The sequence below is a fragment of the Falco naumanni genome, chromosome Z, assembly GCF_017639655.2.
Source record: "Falco naumanni isolate bFalNau1 chromosome Z, bFalNau1.pat, whole genome shotgun sequence".
NCBI lineage: Eukaryota > Metazoa > Chordata > Aves > Falconiformes > Falconidae > Falco > Falco naumanni.
The window spans coordinates 49,632,321-49,652,460 of record NC_054080.1 but is presented as its reverse complement, the minus strand read 5'-3'; the positions used below and the strand labels follow the sequence as shown (position 1 = coordinate 49,652,460).

General features: G+C 41.0%; 1 protein-coding gene and 2 non-coding genes across 13 annotated transcripts in view; all 3 read right to left on the bottom strand.

Annotated features, from left to right (window-relative positions):
- Positions 1-7,180: 7,180 nt before the first annotated feature.
- HAUS6 (HAUS augmin like complex subunit 6) overlaps positions 7,181-20,140 on the bottom strand; it is a 43,806-nt gene continuing 30,846 nt past the window's right edge. For 6 of the 11 annotated variants that reach the window (XM_040579089.1, XM_040579092.1, XM_040579095.1 and 3 more), the window contains 8 exons: positions 19,462-19,534; positions 18,611-18,796; positions 17,601-17,763; positions 16,241-17,221; positions 15,030-15,120; positions 13,571-13,643; positions 12,720-12,905; positions 7,181-7,800 (listed from right to left, as the gene is read on the bottom strand). In XM_040579089.1, the coding sequence (XP_040435023.1) occupies positions 7,786-7,800; positions 12,720-12,905; positions 13,571-13,643; positions 15,030-15,120; positions 16,241-17,221; positions 17,601-17,763; positions 18,611-18,796; positions 19,462-19,534 (1,768 nt within the window). In that variant the 3' untranslated portion in view covers positions 7,181-7,785. Of the gene's footprint in view, positions 7,801-8,143; positions 8,194-12,719; positions 12,906-13,570; positions 13,644-15,029; positions 15,121-16,240; positions 17,222-17,600; positions 17,764-18,610; positions 18,797-19,461; positions 19,535-20,140 lie in introns of all 11 variants that reach the window. The other 5 variants (XM_040579093.1, XM_040579090.1, XM_040579094.1 and 2 more) reach the window with 5 other exon arrangements.
- Positions 13,718-13,847, bottom strand: LOC121081744. Its single transcript, XR_005825789.1, has one exon.
- LOC121081743 lies at positions 19,609-19,738 on the bottom strand. The gene has a single exon (XR_005825788.1).

The following is a 20,140-nucleotide window of genomic DNA, read 5'->3' as shown; positions in this document are numbered from 1 at the left end:
AGAGCGGGGTGAACATCTGGCGAGAAGAGATTGGTCAAGATCCGGGGATAAAAGACGCTGCTTTTAGGACTCAGGTGTGCGTGTGGTGGAACTAATTGAGTTCTCCGCGCACCCAGCGCTGGTTTTGCTTATTGTTTCTCAACCTAAATTGATTGAACCCAAAATAAATTTGTTTTAATTGTTATCGTTTATAACATTTGGAACTGCCCGTAAGTCAAAAGTTGAACTTCTGCAGGGTGATGTATACTTTTGTGGCTAGCACCTTAAGTATACGTTTGGTTGGCATTCAATTGCCATTTGGAGCCTGGCAAGTTCACCTATAGGGCTCGTTTGGTACGGTCTCGCTTATTACGGGCTTCTGACTTATTCAGTGTGGACATTTGACTCTGATTATCATTATTGTGATTTTGGCTATATTCTTGGTAATCTTGCTTTTTACGGTTTCCTGACGTATTGGATGTGAAATTTGACTCCAATTATTGTTATTGTGATTTTGGCTATACTCTTGGTAATAATAGTGGGGTTTTGATGTTGCTGTAGAAAGGTACCTGCGTGCTGCATTTTGTAAGTGTTAAGTGTACTCTGCTAGTGTGAAGCGGGAAAATGGGAGGAAAACAATGTGGTGGGATTTTAAAGAAAAGCCCTTTAGGATGTGTCTTAAGTCATTGGAAGGATATTGGAGGATCTGCTGGTGGGAATGTGAACAAGAAAACATTAATAAAATATTGTAATCAATGGTGGCCGCTATATAAGCTGGAATGTGGAGAAAAATGGCCTTTTAACGGTACTATAGACTATAATACTTCATTACAGTTAATGCTGTTCCTACAGAGAGAAGCAAAATGGGATGAAGTATTGTACATCGATATGTTTTTCACTCTGATTAATCACCCAGAGTGGCAAAGGGGGTGTGGAATTAACCTAGCACCACAAGATCCCTTAATATTGGCAATGGAAAAGGATATGAGGAAGGATGGGGCTGGGAAATTGAAGAGGTGTCATTCAACATGTAGTATTGGACAAAGATGTTTAAAATTAAGTGGATCAGAGGAAAGAATAGAAGATTTTGTTTCGCCTCTACCTCCTGTGCAGATAGATGGCGGCGTAGGAAAGGAAACGGGAGCTGAAGGAACGAGAGATGATTTAGATCAAAAGAAATCTACTCCGCTAACTGCCCGTACAAGGAGTAAAGCGGGGCCGGTAATTCAAGTCCCTTGGCAGCAAGCTATGGGATCTAACGGGCCTGCCAGGATAAAGGTGCCCTTTACCACAGATGAGTTAGATTCCTGGAAAGAAGCAGTAAAAGGGTATACCGAGATGATCTGGAGACAGTCGCTAATAGATTTGAGCTAATTGTAAAAAACCTGGATCCGGATTGGAAGGATATAGAAATAACGCTGGCTGCGTTGTCTGAGACAGAAAAACAATTAGTAATTAAAACTGCTCGGACGCAAGTACAGATTCAAACAGTAACGGGAGCTTTCTCAGGCACGGTGGAAGTTCATGTGCCTAGAACGGACCCTAATTGGGACTATAATGATGATAATGATTACCAATTGTTAAAAAGATACCAAGAATGGATAAGAATTGCTTTGGAAAATGTGGTACCAAAATCGGTTAACTGGTCAAGATTATATACAATAAAACAGGGACAATCTGAGACCCCCACGGAATTTCTTGACCATTTAAGAACTGCCATGCAAAAATACACTACCTTAGATCCCTCATCTGAGGAGGGTAAATCACAGCTGGTTTCCCTATTTCTAGGACAATCTGCCGAGGGTATAAGATGGAAACTTCAGAAAATGAAAGGACCAGATTTGAGAGATCTGGAAAGATTGGTGGAAGAGGCTTGGAGGGTGTTTAGAAATCGGGAAGGGGACGAAAGACAGAAATTAGGGCAAACTATTGCCGCAGCTACTGTAGCTGCATTGAGAAAACAAGAAGAACCCCTTCGGGTTAGGGGTGGGGAGCTGGGAGACGAGGAGGGCCTCAACAGTCCTTAAGATCAGATCAGTGTACCTGTTGTAGGGAGATAGGTCATTGGAAAGTAGAGTGTCCGAAATTGAGTGGGACCCGACCCGTGATAGCTAACATTTCTCCTGACCAATGAAGTGGTCCGGGGGAATACACCCTAGCGGATCCACTGGTTAAAATTAAGCTAGGGAAATTGGAACAGGAAATGGAATTTTTAATAGATACAGGAGCCTCTTATTCAGTGCTGAACCAGAAACTAATACCAGAAGATAAAGACTTTGTGACTGTGATAGCTAAAATCGGACAAAAAACTAATTTGTCATGGCCTCAATCCCTCCCTCTAGCATTACTCAGAATTAGAGTCAAACCTAGAATAAAAGAAAATTTGAGTCTCTTTGAAATTTTATATGGAAGACCATACCAATTTCTATTTAGTGGACAGGATTTAACACAGTTAGGATCAGAATATTTATATACTTATATAACCGAACTTCAGAAAGAATTAAATAAAATACATAAATTTGTGCTAGGAACCAGGGCTAGAGGATTGGATCAACCAATCCATCCTTTTAAATCTGGAGATTATGTATATGTAAGGACTTTTTCAGGACAACCCCTAGAGGAGAAATGGAATGGACCATGTCAGGTGTTGCTGACGACTCACACCGCTATCAAGATTAGAGAACAAGTCGCTTGGATCCATTATTCAAGAGTGAAGAAAGCCCCAGAAACACAATGGGAAGCCACACCGACGGGACCCCTAAGATTACGACTCAGTCGAGGAGATGGGCAGTGATAGTTGCGGTAACAGGACTATGGCTGGGAAATGTCAAAGCACGGGACCAGAATGTATATTTGCAATTAACAGGGAGAATTGTACAAAATTTTAATTTGACCTCTTGTTGGATTTGTGCCCAAATGCCTGAAAATGCTGGTCGAGGATTTCCCCTAATAGGTAGTGCTTTCCCAAAGGAATCCAAAATACATACAGCTTTCTCAAATATGGATATTTCAGAATATACCCAACTGAAAATTAAGGATTTGGTTTGGTCATTAGATATTGAAAGTCCTTTAAACTCTAGTACAGGTGTTCCTTGTGTCCAGAGGTGCTCCCTGAATAGCACCGAACCTGAAACAGGAGGGAATGCGACTGATAAAAAGGTGTGGGAAAACGATTTTCATAGGAAGGTGCCCTATTTGTACCTCCTACTGGAAGCATGGAGGTGCAAATCTTTGGAATATAAATCAAACCAGGAGAACAAATAAAGTCACCCCTAAAGGGTGGCCCATTCCCATGGGAATGGGATGGTACTGGTTATGTGGAGAAAAGGCTCGAAAAGTTCTACCACTGCGTTGGCAAGGTGAGTGTGCCGTGGGACCTGCTTTTCCATACATCTCTATAACTTACAATTTGACACGAGGACTCATTAGATCATATATGAAAAGATTCAAACGACGGACCAACCCTATTGTGGAAAGACCCACGAGGTTTCATAGCTTTGCCCGTTGGTTTTTACCATGGTTAGGAGTAAATGAATTAGAAAAAGCATTAGTGAACCTCTCTGCTACCATGGAAATTGCCATGAATTATACTATTGATGCCATACAGGCACAACAAGAGGAAATCAAAAGCATTTAAAAAATAACTCTACAAAATAGGCTGGCACTTGATATGTTGTTTAGCAAAGAAGGAGGAGTGTGCACAATAATAAATGCAAGTTGTTGCACATATATAGACAATGAACAGAGAATACCTTTAGACTTCGAGGAAATTTGGAAACAAACCAGAGTACTACACGAGATTACAAAAGATGATCTTTCTTGGGGATTTGAAGAAATATGGAACAAGTTGACTTCTTGGTTACCTAACCTTCAATGGTTAAAACAGATTTTTGTTGTATTAATCGTTTCTATAATATTTGGAATATTTGTATGTGTATTATTTAGATGCATGCTTTGGTGTTTGAATGCAAGTAGATATATATGATGCAAAGGAATTTGCATGTACCTAGAAAAAGGGGGAATGATATTGTATGAATTCACTGTGGGATAGAATAATGTCATCCTCAATGTGTATTGTGTTTGTCAACATCTTGTAATGCTATCCTGTTATCCACCGACACCTTGTGAGGCTGTCGACATCCTGTTATCTGTCGGCATCCATCCCCTGTGTATTGTGTGTCTGCTGACACCTTGTGAGGCTGTGGACATCCTGTTACCTGTCGGCATCTTAACACCCAAGGAGGAAAGACTGATAGCAAGAGCTGATTGAAAACAGCCAGCTCAGCATTTTCTGGCAAAAGGTGAAAAGTACACCTTCCTCCCAAAGACCACCGCCCACGTCCCAAGGACCCCTGCCCACAATTCATGGAAGAATTTGCACAAGCACAAAAGACTGATAAGCTAATTAACGTACGAAGCGAGAGTAGGCGGGTTTAGGTAATGACTATGTATAGGCGTTAATTGAATAGTCATTGGGTTATGGTATAAATATAAGATAGTTAGTTACTTTGGACATGCACGTTAGGCAGAAGGATCCCCCGTGCATCCAGTGCTGCCAATAAAGGATACTTCGTCACAAAGAAATTTTGACTTTGTTCTTTAAATCAATCCAAAAAGGAAAAAGCTCTCCTCTTAGAGATGTAATAAACCTACATACAAAAAAATCAGAAGCCTCCCTGCCAATTGTTTATTCATATGACTAAAACAAGTAGTACATGGTCGACTAGGCAGAATGAGGGAAAAATGCTTCCTGTTTTAAAGCTTCTAAAATGCTCTGTAATTTTTCATATACAACTTATGTGAGTAACTGCAGCCCTAAAGAGCAGTGCAGCCTTCTAGCCAAGTAACTCCAAGCTACTTGCCCTAGCCTCTTTTACATACCCACAGGAGCACAGCTGACAAATGCAATTCTTCAAGGATGGAATTACTTGCAAAGGCACAGGCGATACAGGAGACATGTTCGGTAAGAAAATGTTATGGTTCTGCTCTTTCCCAGCAGATGCTCTAGAGAAAAAAAAAAAAAAAAAACCAAACAAAAAAAAAACAAACTAAAAAAAAACCCAAAACCTAAAAAAAATTCTTCAGAAGCAGCCTCTGGAGTCAATTATGTCAAAAGACCTAGGAACCTCCAGAAGCAGTGACAGTGCACACAACACTGATACTGTTGGCATTAACCATCCCAACAAGCTGGCTCCTTCCCTGGGGCAGGATGCCCAGGTTCCTCTGGTGGCATCTCAATCAGAGCTCTGCAGCCCTGCTTTTAAGCTTCTTATGACCAGGGCATGAAAGCCCTGACAGTCATCTGGGAAACCTTTGTGATGTCACCAGCACCAAGCTCTAGAGCACAAGTCTGCAAGGAACATGGCTGGGCCTGCTCCAGACAGATGGTAGCTGAGGGCAGACCTTCCAATGCTCTAGCTGTTTGACCATGATTAGATCAACATGTAAATGGCCTACTAAGAAGCACTTCCCTCTTAGCTGTTAACATGTTAGCAGCCACATTATAGCTTCCACAACCAGCCACATAAATCTCTTCTCACAAAGCTTGTCGAATTCTCCTGTATAAGGAATACGTCAAATACAGGCAGAGGTCCTTCTTAAAACCTATTTGCAACTGTTTTGGAAGGAAGGAGGAAGAAGATACTCAAGAACAGAAAAACAACTTTACACAGCAGTGCTTCTACAATTCTGTAAGCACATCAGGTTAAGGGCTAATACTTTTACAATATGAACTTTATCTGCTGGAACCTCAATTTTTACATTCCCACCCCACCGCAAGCTGTATTATCAGTTAGTTACATCACAATGTCATAGATGTATACTAATATGTTGAAATAAAGTGGCATTAACATTACCACAAGTTGTAAAATCATAAAATTTTAGTGTAAAATGTATTCAGTAATAAGGCTCAAGAAATAGGCACATGTCCCGATCCAACATCGGAAGTTGATATCGGGGACAGTTCTTAAACAATCCCAAGAGCGAGATTAAGGCACAAACGAGGCCAGACGCTGTACAACAACTGATACTTGCGATAGGACAGAGAGGAAGAGAAAGTCAGAATCCATAAGCGAGAGAACGGGAGAGGCGCATCTATCCACCACCAACAGGACTCTGTTGGGGTCTGCAGCGGGTCTGCAGATAAGTTAGTTGACCACAAAGACTTAGCCGTGTACCTTTAAGACAGACACAGATTGTCAGGTATGTAAACAGAATGTGAAGAATCGGAACTTAGAACCGCAGCATACGGGCACCTACAGCAACAGGAAATAACAAGCAAGAAGGACACAAAAACCTATCAGGGTCTAACACCTGCACTGTCTAAGATATATAAATAGTTTGTATAAACAATAAAGGCCATTTTTTGTCCGAACCCAGCCATGCAGACATAGTGTTTAAGTCTGCCTTGACTTGCGTCACCACAGGACTCCAGTGATGTTTTGTCTCGGCGCGGTTGTCCAAGTCCCACACTCCGTGGAGGTGAGTGAGTGAGCGAGCGGGTGGAGCAGGTGGAGTCAGTGAAGCCCGTGGAGTCCTCCGAGTCGCCGAGTGTCACGACGGAGGGAAGACACAGTCACTCAATATGAGTGACCAGCAGACTTCGTTTATTGTGCCTTACAGTCACCCTTTATGCCTTGTTATAATTAGCTCATACATATTACAAAAGTTAAGCTCATTATTGGTTAGTTGCCTAAATACCAAGCCCGCCCCTAGTTTCTCTTCTGTAGTTACCTGTTCCCACCTGCAACATTCTTTCCCCACCGCAACCTTCCTGTTACTGTGTAACAAGAACAGCCAAGGACAGTGTATTTTGCTTTACTTCAGATAAGCTGAGAGCGATGTGCATTTTTGTCCAGCCAGCCGGACTATGTCTATGTGACCCTTTTCAGCCAGCCAGTTATCCACAGCCGAGCACAGGAGTGAGCAGAGCCCCAGCAGTTATAGGTTTCAGTCCACACCATTTCCCCGAAACACCGCCCAGTTCTCTGAAATAGTTTAGTTCGCACCATTTTCGCCCACACACCCAGGTGTTACTGTGCTGGCTCCCCAGCCCCGGTTCCGCCAGGCCGCATGTCTCCAGTGGCAGCCATCCCATCTGAGGCTCTTTCTCGCCAACAATAGGATGCTGTGGTCACAAAGTAGGTAAACAAAGTCCCTTCTGCTCAGCAACAGGAAAATAACGGACGTGAAACGATGATGTTGAGACAATTTTATTTTCTGTCCTTACACAGCACTTCAGAAAGAAAGTAGCCTCTATCAACAAGTAGAAATTATGTCAATATCGATCAGAAGTCTCAATAAGAGAAGAATCTAATGAATGTAGAGCACCAAGGAAAATTTTATTTATTCACGTTTTGTCTTTTTGGGTTTTTGTGGTTTTTTGGGGTTTTGGTTGGGGTTTTTTTTCACAGGAGAGGGAATTAGGGGCAAGATAGACACTGAAGACTTCACTATTTCTCATTTGAGCCACTTTTTCCCATTTTCTAGGAATATGTCACCTACTCAACATCTGCTATTTTAGAAAATATACTTAACAAGTATAGTTCTGTACATAAATGATGGACTGTGCGTAAAATGTTACTATGGGTGAAATGAAATTGGAAGAAAGAGAGTAACCAACTGTCACTGTTAAAGAAACTGGAATACAGTCTCCTCAAAAAATAAAAAGAAGTGCAGCCTCTCCATCTAGGCAGTCCTTGGTGAATATGCTACACACTCAAGTGAATCGTAATTGTGCTATTACAGTTAAGCTTCTGCCACACAAATTCTATTCTGATGATGGTTCCTCCATGCTCAGCTTCCCATTCAACTGCTCTTTATCTGGAAAAAAAAAAAAAAGTATGTTAGTTAGCACTGAGTAATACTCAATTAATTGACTGAAATACTGCTTCAAAAGTGTCTGATGTATGTTAAGAAAAGCATATAAGAAACAGTACTTCAAATTTTCCTAAATGTTTCAAGTAAGGTAAAATCATCCGCTATCAGTACCGTTTCAAATTTCAAATTCAGAAAAAGCTATACTGTGGCAAGCCATGTCACAATGCATAAATCTCACTAGTCCTTCAGACCAGTTTGTTGTGCTAACTAAATACCATCTGTTTTGGTGAAGTCTTCCATATAACCATCACTGGCTAATTTTTATTAATACATTTCAAAAACTGACCTTCACATTTAACTAAACACTTCACTCACTACAGCTTCAAGTTGACACTTCTGTGGAGATGGGGTGAGGGGGCAGGCAGGCCAGACTGCAGGAGCGGTCTGCAAACTAGAACCATGCGCGGCAATCAGTTAGCTGAGGGGAATGTGCTCGAGCTCGTCTAGACAACAATTAACATGATGAGGCAGTTTGCAGAGCACAGGGGGGTGGGAGACGGATGGCGCCAAGGATGGCGCCAAGGAAAGGTAACACCTTGCTGTTAATTGCTGGTAGTTAACCACCAATCAGGGATTGCCTAGTATGCAAGGCTTAGCTTCAAGAACCAATTAGTTTAAAATGCGCAGCTTTTGAAAGTGTTTATAAACTCGTGCTTCTGTACAATAAACTGACATTTGCCTGCATCAAGCTGCATCCCGTCTCTTCATTCGGCGCAAATTGGTGACCCCGACGTGATGCGTTTAAGGATCTGACGTGAAGGGCTCTCGAATCGCCTATCTGAGCGACATGCAGCGAATCCCACAGAACTTTGAATGATCTGCTGAAAGGAAGCAGGAGCCGGCAGAAATCCCTCCGGAGTTGAGAGGTGAGCTGTGGGAAATCCGTAACGGGGAATCAGGCTTCGTCCCCAGAAAGAGACGTATATGGACTCATGAAGGGTCTTCTAGTCAGATCAGGGAGTCCGTGCCTCAGTCTCCTCAAATGGTGACCCCTATGGTGGTGTTCCGAAGCCTTGGAAGAATAAGGACGGAACTGGTCGATAAAAAAGACAGCTCGTGGAAGAGGGCTGTGTTCCGGAGGAGACGGCTTGGCTGAACTTGCTGTCTGGACCAGGCGGACAACCTAAACCCCGAGGATAACACCTGGATTCATCGAGACAGGTGAGCAGCCAAGAAATTTTAGAGACTTTGAAAGAATGAAAGTGTGTACATACAGCAGCCAATTGTATGATGCTGCCGCGGAGGGGAACTCCGTGTCGGGAATGCATTTAGCATCTTGGTGGCAAATTCTGACTACTCTTTGCCAAGTGTGGACTAATTCTACTAACGGTGCTAAACCAGAGGAAGCTGTAAATTCCACCGACAGCGCGACTCTTCTCAAGACACCGTCAGTGATGGCGATTCTGTCCACACCTCCTCTGCCCCCAGAGCTTCTGTCACTGATTGCAGCGACCCTCACAACACAGGACCAAGCACGGGAACAGGGCAACTCGGACAATGATTTTATTGACACTGATAAACCTTTTGATCCAGGTCCTATAGATCTGGAAAAGGAGGTAGACCTTTCCCCCACCCCCTTGTCTCTCCTGATGCATTGATTGTATTTCTGGGGAGGGTGAAAGGGAGTCTGAGGGATTTGTGGCAGGAATGCAAGTGGGAAACACTTCAGTGATGGGTTTTGGGAGTCGCTATGGCATGTTCAGTATTTTGTCAGACAAATCAACCTCCAGAGTGGCAGCCTGTGCAATACGAGGCTGTTAAAGAGTTAAGCAAAGCCGTGCGGGAAGGGAGGATTCATAATACATTTGCCATGTCCCTTCTTGAAGTGATGGCAGAGCCTTATACACTCACACTGCATTATTGGAAGTCATTGCTTTGTATGGTACTAACTGATACAGTCTATGATGTGGTTATCTGATTTTTGTGAGCTATGTATAGTGGCCTTGATTGAAAACCTTAATCGGGGAATTGCTGTTAACTATGAGCAGTTAGCTGGAGCAATTAACTGTGCCGATTCTATGACTCAGGCAAGGTATCCCAGGGACAACTGTTTGCAAATGAATGAGATGGCTATTAAGGCAGTCCGGATGCGGGAGTCTTGCCACAGTCTTGCAGGGTCCTAGAGAGTCACTAACTGTAATACTAACTTGATTGATTGGCTTCAGAATATTTTGCAACAAGTCGAACATCAGGAAGCTCAAGGGTTGCTTTTAAAACAACTAGCTGTGATAATGCCAATGAAAATTGTAAATGGGCAACTTTCACAATCGCAACCCCAACATGTGTCAAATGATTGTAACGCAGAACTCATAGCAGACTGTAATTCTCAGGCTGAGTTCTGGAATGCAGCATAACAGATTTTTGCTTCTCTAATCTCTTCTGTAAGAATAGTACACGCTCTTAACTTGCTTAGTAAATTAGGCTGCTAGCTTGCTAAACAAAGTAATACTACAAATAATATATTTTTTTTTCTGGCTTATTAACAGATGTTGATTCTGTCCATCATATATTGCTACAGAACCAAGTTGCTATTGATTTTTATTATTAGCACAGGGACACAAGTGTGAAGACTTTGATAGGATGTGTTACGTGAATCTGAGTGACCACTGTGAATTAATTTACAAAAGTATCCAAAACTCAAAAGCCTTAAAACAAAGACCTGCAACAGAGCCAGGGGCGGGATGCCTTTGGTCTCTTCTCACGGCTGGGAAACTTTGGGCCATGACTCAAAAGTATTACAGGATTTATTATAATTATCTTTAACCACCTTATTGATGTTTGCCTTATGTCTCCCATGCTTTTTTTTCTGTATTCAGTGTTTAGTTGATTGTAACATAAAGCAGGTCATGGTCACCCAGCTACACACACCCTTTGCCTCCTCGCAATTAAGCAAAAAAGGGGAGGATAGGGAATGTCTGAAGAGATATACAGGAGAGGAAACTGGAGAATATTTGACCTAACAAGAGATGAGAGAACAGCTAGGTATTGTGAAGGAGAATAGGAAAGATAAACATGGTTATCTAGTGTTTAATAGGTGTCTGCATGCTTGTAGAGATATATAGCTATGTAACTGCATGAATGATTCCTGCCCTGAGCCTGGTGGAGCATACAGCTGCGGTTTGTGTCCCGGCTCAGAGATGTAAATAGGGGCTTCTCTGTTATGGTAAAGTGTTTCTCTTTGCATAAAAAAGAGAGGGAATGAAGGGAATGACCCCAGAGGTATGTTCAGAGAAGGCATGAGATGTTTCGAACTTTTTGACTGAACCAGTTCTTGTTTGGTGTGCCCTTCCACCTATGTATAATGTTAATCCAAAAGATGATATTGTTTACACTTTGAATGTCGATAATTGTCTTTCTGTAGATGCTAATGTACTAGGAGGCTATGATGGGAACGTGTCGCAGCGGTTCTTCTCTTATCCAGAGTAACAGCAGGGAAAGCATTAAAGAGTTAAATCACCTTGTTTGGTAGGCAGTTAAGAATGTGAGTCAGAATTGCCACTGCTTTTTGTTGTTGGTTCAAGGACATGGCTGTGAGGATTTTGATGGTATGTGCTGCGTGGATTTTAGGCGCCCCATTGCAGCAACGTGTTATCAAAATCTGAGAAAATTTCAGCCTTTTTGGCATCCATTCAATCAATTGGCAGTATTGTTTGCTATTACCTTGGTTGCTGTCATGTTTGCAAGGGCCCTGCAGAACATGGCAAACCTGGGACTAGCTGTTCAAAAACAAAAAGGGGAAATTGTAAAATTGCACGGAACAGAGACAGTGGGTAATTTTGACATTGATAATATGTCTTAGTTGCTTTTTTATTTGTTCTATTACTTATACCTTGTTTTTACTCGTTCGGTTTCAAAGGTTCTTTTTGTGCAACAGGAAGGGGGAGATGCAGGAGCGGTCGGTCTGCAAACTAGAACCATGCATGGCAATCAGTTAGCTGAGGGGAATGTGCTCGAGCTTGTCTAGACAACAATTAACATGATGAGGCGTGTTTGCAGAGCACAGGGGAGTGGGAGACGGATGGCGCCAAGGATGGCGCCAAGGAAAGGTAACACCTTGCTGTTAATTGCTGGTAGTTAACCACCAATCAGGGATTGCCTAGTATGCAAGGCTTAGCTTCAAGAACCAATCTGTTTAAAATGCGCAGCTTTTGAAAGTGTATATAAACTCGTGCTTCTGTACAATAAACTGACATTTGCCTGCATCAAGCTGCGTCCCGTCTCTTCATTCGCTGCACCAGACTGCAGGTTACTTCATACTAAAAGGCTTATTAATAAAATATTACAGACTATTAACACCTGATAGAACTCCAACTAACAACAAAACATTTCTAAATACCCAACATTGTTCAGAGTAAACACATTAATTCAAACTAACTTTCTGAAATCTCAAAAATTAACTTCAGATTACTCCATTACTAATCACCTTAAGGCTTTTTTTTATACATAGCTGCAGATTATATGCAAAAAGTCAGATAAGCATCTTCCAGCTTTCAAAATGCTGATAAAATTAAAGGAAGCATGTTTCTGTTCTTTTTATGTCTCATCCTCTCATCTTTAAATGAGTATGAGGATTAAAGTATGAGAGGTGATAAAAATCACACCACGATTCTACTGAAAGTATTACTCACTTCACCATGATTTCTAAGCATAATAACTGCAGAAGTTCCATGCTTTCAGGGTGTACTTCATTGGGCGGTCACTGCTAAAACTTAGTGCCACTGATTACTATCTAGCAGAAAAAAATAGCTTTTGACATACGTAGATTACAAGGAGAATTTTATGATATAATTGGTAAACTGTTCTCTGAACTTAATGACCATTTATTTAAAAACACACAAAAAACTAAAATAGTTTTTCCTAACCGCTTCTGCCAGTTCTTCTGTGAATTTCTTAAGAGGGTCTTCTTTTTTGACAGGAGATTCTCTCTGGATAACGTGATCATCTGCATTCTGCCATGTTTCTGAAATGGCAGATTCATCCCTTTCACCTTTTAAGATCTTTGGAGGCACAGGCTCTTCCTTCCCCTTCAAAGTTTCAGTATGCAACTTCTGGAGGAATCACAGGAATTCTTAAAAATTTTAAAATCAAGTGACAGAATAGCGGCATGAATACACCGCTGTACAAATTCTGAACAGCAATGGCCTGACTAGTTAATAAAAATATTTCAGTCTTGAACTCTAACTAAACACAAAATATTTTTACAATCCTATTTTAAGTAGCACATAAGTAGTGGCTACAACAGTGTGTTGCATAGAAAACAGGTGACTCATCTGCAACTACCTAGAACACGCTACGCTACAGTGAACTGTGCAATGGACAACTGTATCTCCAAGCTGCTATTAGGCCATGTTATAGCCCTTACGTTCACATACAACTTAAAGAAACACCAAATTCTGATCACTGCTCAACAAAAAGACTGTTTCAGCAAGCAGGGAATCAGCGAGACACTGTATGCTGTACTGGAAATCAGGTGCAAGTGCACCTACTTCCTACTGTTCTTTCCTAAAGCTTAATGAAGGCCCTGACAGTTAGCTTTTGCAGTTTTACAGGACTGACCCAGATGCATACAAATAGTACTTTAAAAAACAAACAAACAAACAAACCAACCAACCACACGCCTCCCCCTCCAAATACTAAGTCCAGGCTTCAATCAATGTAAAATGCAAATCTAAGTTTAACTTCCTTGACAGGCAGGAAATTACTGAAGAGTAACCTTTCCAATTAACAGGTCTCTGTTTTCAGATGCTTCTGACAACTCCAAAGGCACTGAAGGGATCCCTGGGTGGCTGGGGGAGTGGAAAAAAAAATTTAGAGACAAAGTAAACAAGTAGCACGCAAGTCTTAGTAGAAGGCCATTACATATTGTGTGCCCCGTATCTGTCCGTTACGATTTGTCTCAATTCATCCCGGTCATCAGAAGGCAATTTTACTATAGGGAGAACATGTGACAATTAGAGCAGATTTAGCCCTAGCTGTGTATCAGCCTCCCAAAATGAATGAATTCTGAAACTTTTTCCTTGATTATCCAACAGAAAAAGATGGGATTTTGTGACACATTTTTTAAACAAGTCTTCTGTATTCTGCAATCAAAGGTAAGTGAAAAGTCTTCTGCAGATTTGATAATGTTCTTTTCCCTAGATACCTTTCCATTGAATGGCCTCTGGCATCCACAGATCTGTTCCTACATGAACTCACTGACATTTAACCTGGCTACCAAAAGCCTCAGCCTTATCACTTCTGAGGAGCATAGTGATAATTGTATAGCTCTCCAAAATGTAAGACGCAGCCCTCACCTGTAGGATAGAACGTTAATATTTGCTGCTACCCGTCTTTAGAATCAAAAGCACACAAAAATCCATGCTGTATTAAGTCACTCGAGAAATCCAGGCTTTCATTGTTAACCCCTTCGACAACTGTTGAGACTCACATGCAACTACACCTACTGATGTCTATTACAGGACAGCTTTCCGTTGCTAACTCCTTTTCTCTCCTAGTAGGCAACTTTCAAGTATCTGTAGGAGACTTATTATGGTATGCAATGTTAATCAAGAAGTCATGAAACCTTCCTGGACTAAGTAAATGACAAACAAGCCAAAAGGCTTTAAAATACCATTGGTTTGCATTCTATTCTTTGCTGGAACTGCAGTAAAAGAAATTACAGAACAAAGTTATTTTAGAAGATTCATGAGAAAAGCATTGTTGCAAAGGTTTAGCACAGTAGCTCTGCTTGCAAGTCACATTTATTCGTCTCAGTTCGGATCCAGTTGTTTGGGGTTTTTTAAACACAAAAGAAGGGCTCTTGTCAACGTCTGTCCTTTCATTCTCAGGTTATACTGAACATATATGCCTACCTCGATCCAATCTGAGAAACAGAATTCTGTTTTCTCCACCCACCTCTTAAAGCTAGAAAGAATGTAGTTAAAAGTGAGACAAAAACCTTGCAATGTGGCTGCTGCACATCCTGTTCAGCACCAGCTGATCAATCAGTCAACAGCTGCAGAAAGCGACGGTTACTTTAGAACCATCTTGCTAAATCAGGTGGATGTGGCATGTAAGGAGTGGGCTACTGAAATATTCCACTAAGGGTCAAGAGGTGCAATATATTCAACTCCAACAAGTATATTTCTAGTTTTTCCCACTGCTTTTTCATCAGTTTCTCATTAACATCATACCATGTTGGTGGTGCTGCTGACTCATCTATCGTAGTTCCCAATGCCCCGCCATCCTTCTCAGAACGTCTTTCAGCAACAGAGTCACAAACATCTAGAAAAGCAAGTCAAGAGTGTTACTACTGCTTCCACTTTTTTTGCTGAGGCTTACCAGGTGACACAAGTGACTCAGACCACTTTTGTAGACTATTCACAGGATGGACTTTACAAATACTTCAAGAAAAAGAAATTAATACCTAGCAGGACAGTGTAATCAATCCTTTTGCGCAGGTACCACCTGCAGCCACAGAGGCTACCAGCAGCCAGCACCTATTTGCGTTGCTCCTAAACACATGTTTGAAAGGCGTGATCCTATCTGCTGCTCTGCCTGTATCAATCAACCATGAAACAAAAATGTGTTCCCCTCTCCTTGCAACTACAATCCCAGCCACGCGTCATCATCATCCCCTCCTCCTCACATACACATCACTTGTGTGGTGCATCAGTTCCACAATGGAAAATTCTACCTACATTATCCCACCATCTTCATCTGCATTTATCAATAAATATCTCTGCAGATATACTCATCTCTCTGACCAGTGCTGCCTCAGTATAGGCAAGGCAAAGCACACTGTAAGGAAATGCTTTTCGCATTATCACAGGTATACATAGCTGGGCTCAGGACTCTAGAACAACAAATACCAATTTTGGCACATCACTGGGATAAAGAGCCAAAGTTTAACCTCAGCAGTCCTATACTAACCCTAAGTTTCAGCTTCTGCAAAAATAAAAGGCATTTCCTTTTGTATTTACCTCAACACCACCTCTAAATTCCAAACTCACTTCAAGAAGTTAGGTGAGGTTAACATTTTTTTTTTAAAGCTCACCGCGTTAACAGGCAGAAAGTTAGTTTTCTTAGTGGCTCAATTCTCAGACCAAGCATCTTAACAACAATGTAGAGAATGCCACAGACACCAATTTGTCTCAAGCTTTCTGATATTACCAGAAGCTCACAGCATTACTCACATGTTTCTGTTGGTTTTATGTCTCATCGTCTCATCTTGCATAAGGAATAAGCATACAAATAATCTGTCTCCCTACACTTCCACAGCGGGCTTCAGCTATTCAGAGCAGGTTATTTATTTTTATATATATATTTATATTTATATATTTAAATATGTATACCCAGTGGCAGAATAGACAAAATCTTGTTGCTCAAGTACAGGGACACTTACCCTTCCATCTACGTATTACGTCTGATGGGATTTTGTGTACCATTGATGCCATTTCCTCCAGACGTTGACAGGATACCAGTAAAGATGACAGAGAATTTTTTTTTTCATTAAGAGATTCTGGTGATGGAGTCTTGGTAAATTCTTCATCCAAACAAAAGTGGTTTAGAGAGCCACACGATCCATATCTGTTTTCTGTTGCAAGAATTACAGTTTCACCTCCATCATGTGTTTGGTGCAGCTTCTCTTCACTTCCAGATGGAGTCTCTTCCAGCACTTCATAGATGCTGAACACGGACTGTGGATCTAGCTTCGGTTTTTCAGCATTTCCATGATTTTCTGAACCACCTGTTACGTATGTGCTGTCTGTTGTACCAAAATCAGACTGTGAGCTTGCACTTATGTTGAGACCTGCACTATAAAGTTCTGGAAGCGTCTCCTCAAGTATTCCCATGTGGGCAGATTCACAACTCATAGAAACTAAAAACGGTTTAGTGTGCATCACACGCACTGAGGAACTCTGGCAGTGGTCTGAAAGTAGAACATTTGTTCTGCTGTTGTGTTCTGAACCAGTACCTTCAGTATTCATGCTCCTCTTTATATATTGAAAAGTATGTTCCTTTGGATCTTCTACAGAACTTTTGTTCAAAACAATACATTTTAATTCCTGTGCTTCAGTTCTCTCACCACTCTCTTGCATTCCCGATGTTTCTGAAACTGGAGATTCAATGTGATCTCCGCTCACCTGCTCGTAAGGTCTACATTCCATAGAACTTAATGGGGACTTGCTTTCTGACAAGGGAGGATCGAAGTCAGGTTCAGGAGATGCAGGGACAGAGCACACAAATCTAGAGTCTGTTGCCTTCTGCATTGCAAGTCTAGCATCCACTGGCACTTCTATCATTACTTCAGTTTCGGCCAGCTCTACGTCTGATGAGCCCTCAGTCTCAGTAGCTTCTCTCCATGAGCTTCTAATTTCATTAACTAAACGGAAAACCAAGGTAAAATTTTAGTACTTTCATACTCTCAAATCAATCTGTTTTTCTTCTGTCCCTTCAGTAACGTAAGTAATCCAAGAAGAAAAATGTAGAGCTGCTTTATATGGTTTACGCTTTATTTTCTTCCTCAACACAAAGGGGATACTACACAGGAAATAACATCAACGTTAAATCAAATTCACAGTATTCACATCTTATTAGGCCTACATCTTATTAGGCCTTCTATGTTGTGTTACAGAGAGAGCCATTAGGATAACTCCAGCTTCACTGAAATGACGACCTTGTCTTGTGTGGTGTGTACAATGTCAATGAACTAATCACATTTCTAATTAATGAGTATTATAAAAACAAAGTTGTAGACTTACATAGATTTTCTGGAGTTCGGGGAATTTCTTTCCTTGTTAAAAATGGGTTCTGTGCCAGTAGGCTAACGAGATCTTCCATTGCCGTTCCTTTTTCTTCACCACCCTGAGGCGACTCAGATACCACTGCTTTTGCAACCTGCAGGATGTTAGAGAAGGGCAACTCCTGAGAAAGCAAAATTATAACCTCTTTATTTCTGACAGTTATGGCTTGAAATAAATCCCATTCTCCAAATGATCTGAAGAGTCTGGAATTTCCTGACTCTTCTTCTATCATTTACTACCTAGGCTCACAATGACCAGCGTCCTACAAACACAAAATGATGACTGGGGACTGAAACAAGACTTCAATTCCAAGTTCTCTTATCATCTTTAAAATGAGAAAACATCCTCATATAGAATATATTCTAAAACACTAGTCAAGAACTGAATAAGCACGAAGACTAGAGCTATATTTACATAAGTAACACATATTAGGATATGAAAAATAACTCCACCATTTCAGCGAAAAAGGCAATTTACCTTCCAAATCAAGCTGTGGCACATTTTACAGTAACCCTTGCGAAGAAATTCTTCAGTTATATCTTAAATAAAATACCTAAACGGCAAAATACTTAGATTCCTGTTTAACATTTCCCAGCCCCTGTTAAATATTTAACCTGCGTAACTTCAGAAACTAAAAGGACTGCTGAATTCTTCACATATGCAGCAGTTCATGGATTAAAGTATGAGAGGCGATAAAAATCACACCACGATTCTACTGAAAGTATTACTCACTTCACCATGATTTCTAAGCATAATAACTGCAGAAGTTCCATGCTTTCAGGGTGTACTTCATTGGGCGGTCACTGCTAAAACTTAGTGCCACTGATTACTATCTAGCAGAAAAAAATAGCTTTTGACATACGTAGATTACAAGGAGAATTTTATGATATAATTGGTAAACTGTTCTCTGAACTTAATGACCATTTATTTAAAAACACACAAAAAACTTTAAAATAGCTTTTCCTAACCGCTTCTGCCAGTTCTTCTGTGAATTTCTTAAGAGGGTCTTCTTTTTTGACAGGAGATTCTCTCTGGATAACGTGATCATCTGCATTCTGCCATGTTTCTGAAATGGCAGATTCATCCCTTTCACCTTTTAAGATCTCTGGAGGCACAGGCTCTTCCTTCCCCTTCAAAGTTTCAGTATGCAACTTCTGGAGGAATCACAGGAATTCTTAAAAATTTTAAAATCAAGTGACAGAATAGCGGCATGAATACACCGCTGTACAAATTCTGAACAGCAATGGCCTGACTAGTTAATAAAAATATTTCAGTCTTGAACTCTAACTAAACACAAAATATTTTTACAATCCTATTTTAAGTAGCACATAAGTAGTGGCTACAACAGTGTGTTGCATAGAAAACAGGTGACTCATCTGCAACTACCTAGAACACGCTACGCTACAGTGAACTGTGCAATGGACAACTGTATCTCCAAGCTGCTATTAGGCCATGTTATAGCCCTTACGTTCACATACAACTTAAAGAAACATCAAATTCTGATCACTGCTCAACAAAAAGACTGTTTCAGCAAGCAGGGAATCAGCGAGACACTGTATGCTGTACTGGAAATCAGGTGCAAGTGCACCTACTTCCTACTGTTCTTTCCTAAAGCTTAATGAAGGCCCTGACAGTTAGCTTTTGCAGTTTTACAGGACTGACCCAGATGCATACAAATAGTACTTCAAAAAACAAACAAACAAACAAACCAACCAACCACACGCCTCCCCCTCCAAATACTAAATCTAGGCTTCAATCAATGTAAAATGCAAATCTAAGTTTAACTTCCTTGACAGGCAGGAAATTACTGAAGAGTCACCTTTCCAATTAACAGGTCTCTGTTTTCAGATGCTTCTGACAACTCCAAAGGCACTGAAGGGATCCCTGGGTGGCTGGGGGAGTGGAAAAAAAAATTTAGAGACAAAGCAAACAAGTAGCACGCAAGTCTTAGTAGAAGGCCATTACATATTGTGTGCCCCGTATCTGTCCGTTACGATTTGTCTCAATTCATCCCGGTCATCAGAAGGCAATTTTACTATAGGGAGAACATGTGACAATTAGAGCAGATTTAGCCCTAGCTGTGTATCAGCCTCCCAAAATGAATGAATTCTGAAACTTTTTCCTTGATTATCCAACAGAAAAAGATGGGATTTTGTGACACATTTTTTAAACAAGTCTTCTGTATTCTGCAATCAAAGGTAAGTGAAAAGTCTTCTGCAGATTTGATAATGTTCTTTTCCCTAGATACCTTTCCATTGAATGGCCTCTGGCATCCACAGATCTGTTCCTACATGAACTCACTGACATTTAACCTGGCTACCAAAAGCCTCAGCCTTATCACTTCTGAGGAGCATAGTGATAATTGTATAGCTCTCCAAAATGTAAGACGCAGCCCTCACCTGTAGGATAGAACGTTAATATTTGCTGCTACCCGTCTTTAGAATCAAAAGCACACAAAAATCCATGCTGTATTAAGTCACTCGAGAAATCCAGGCTTT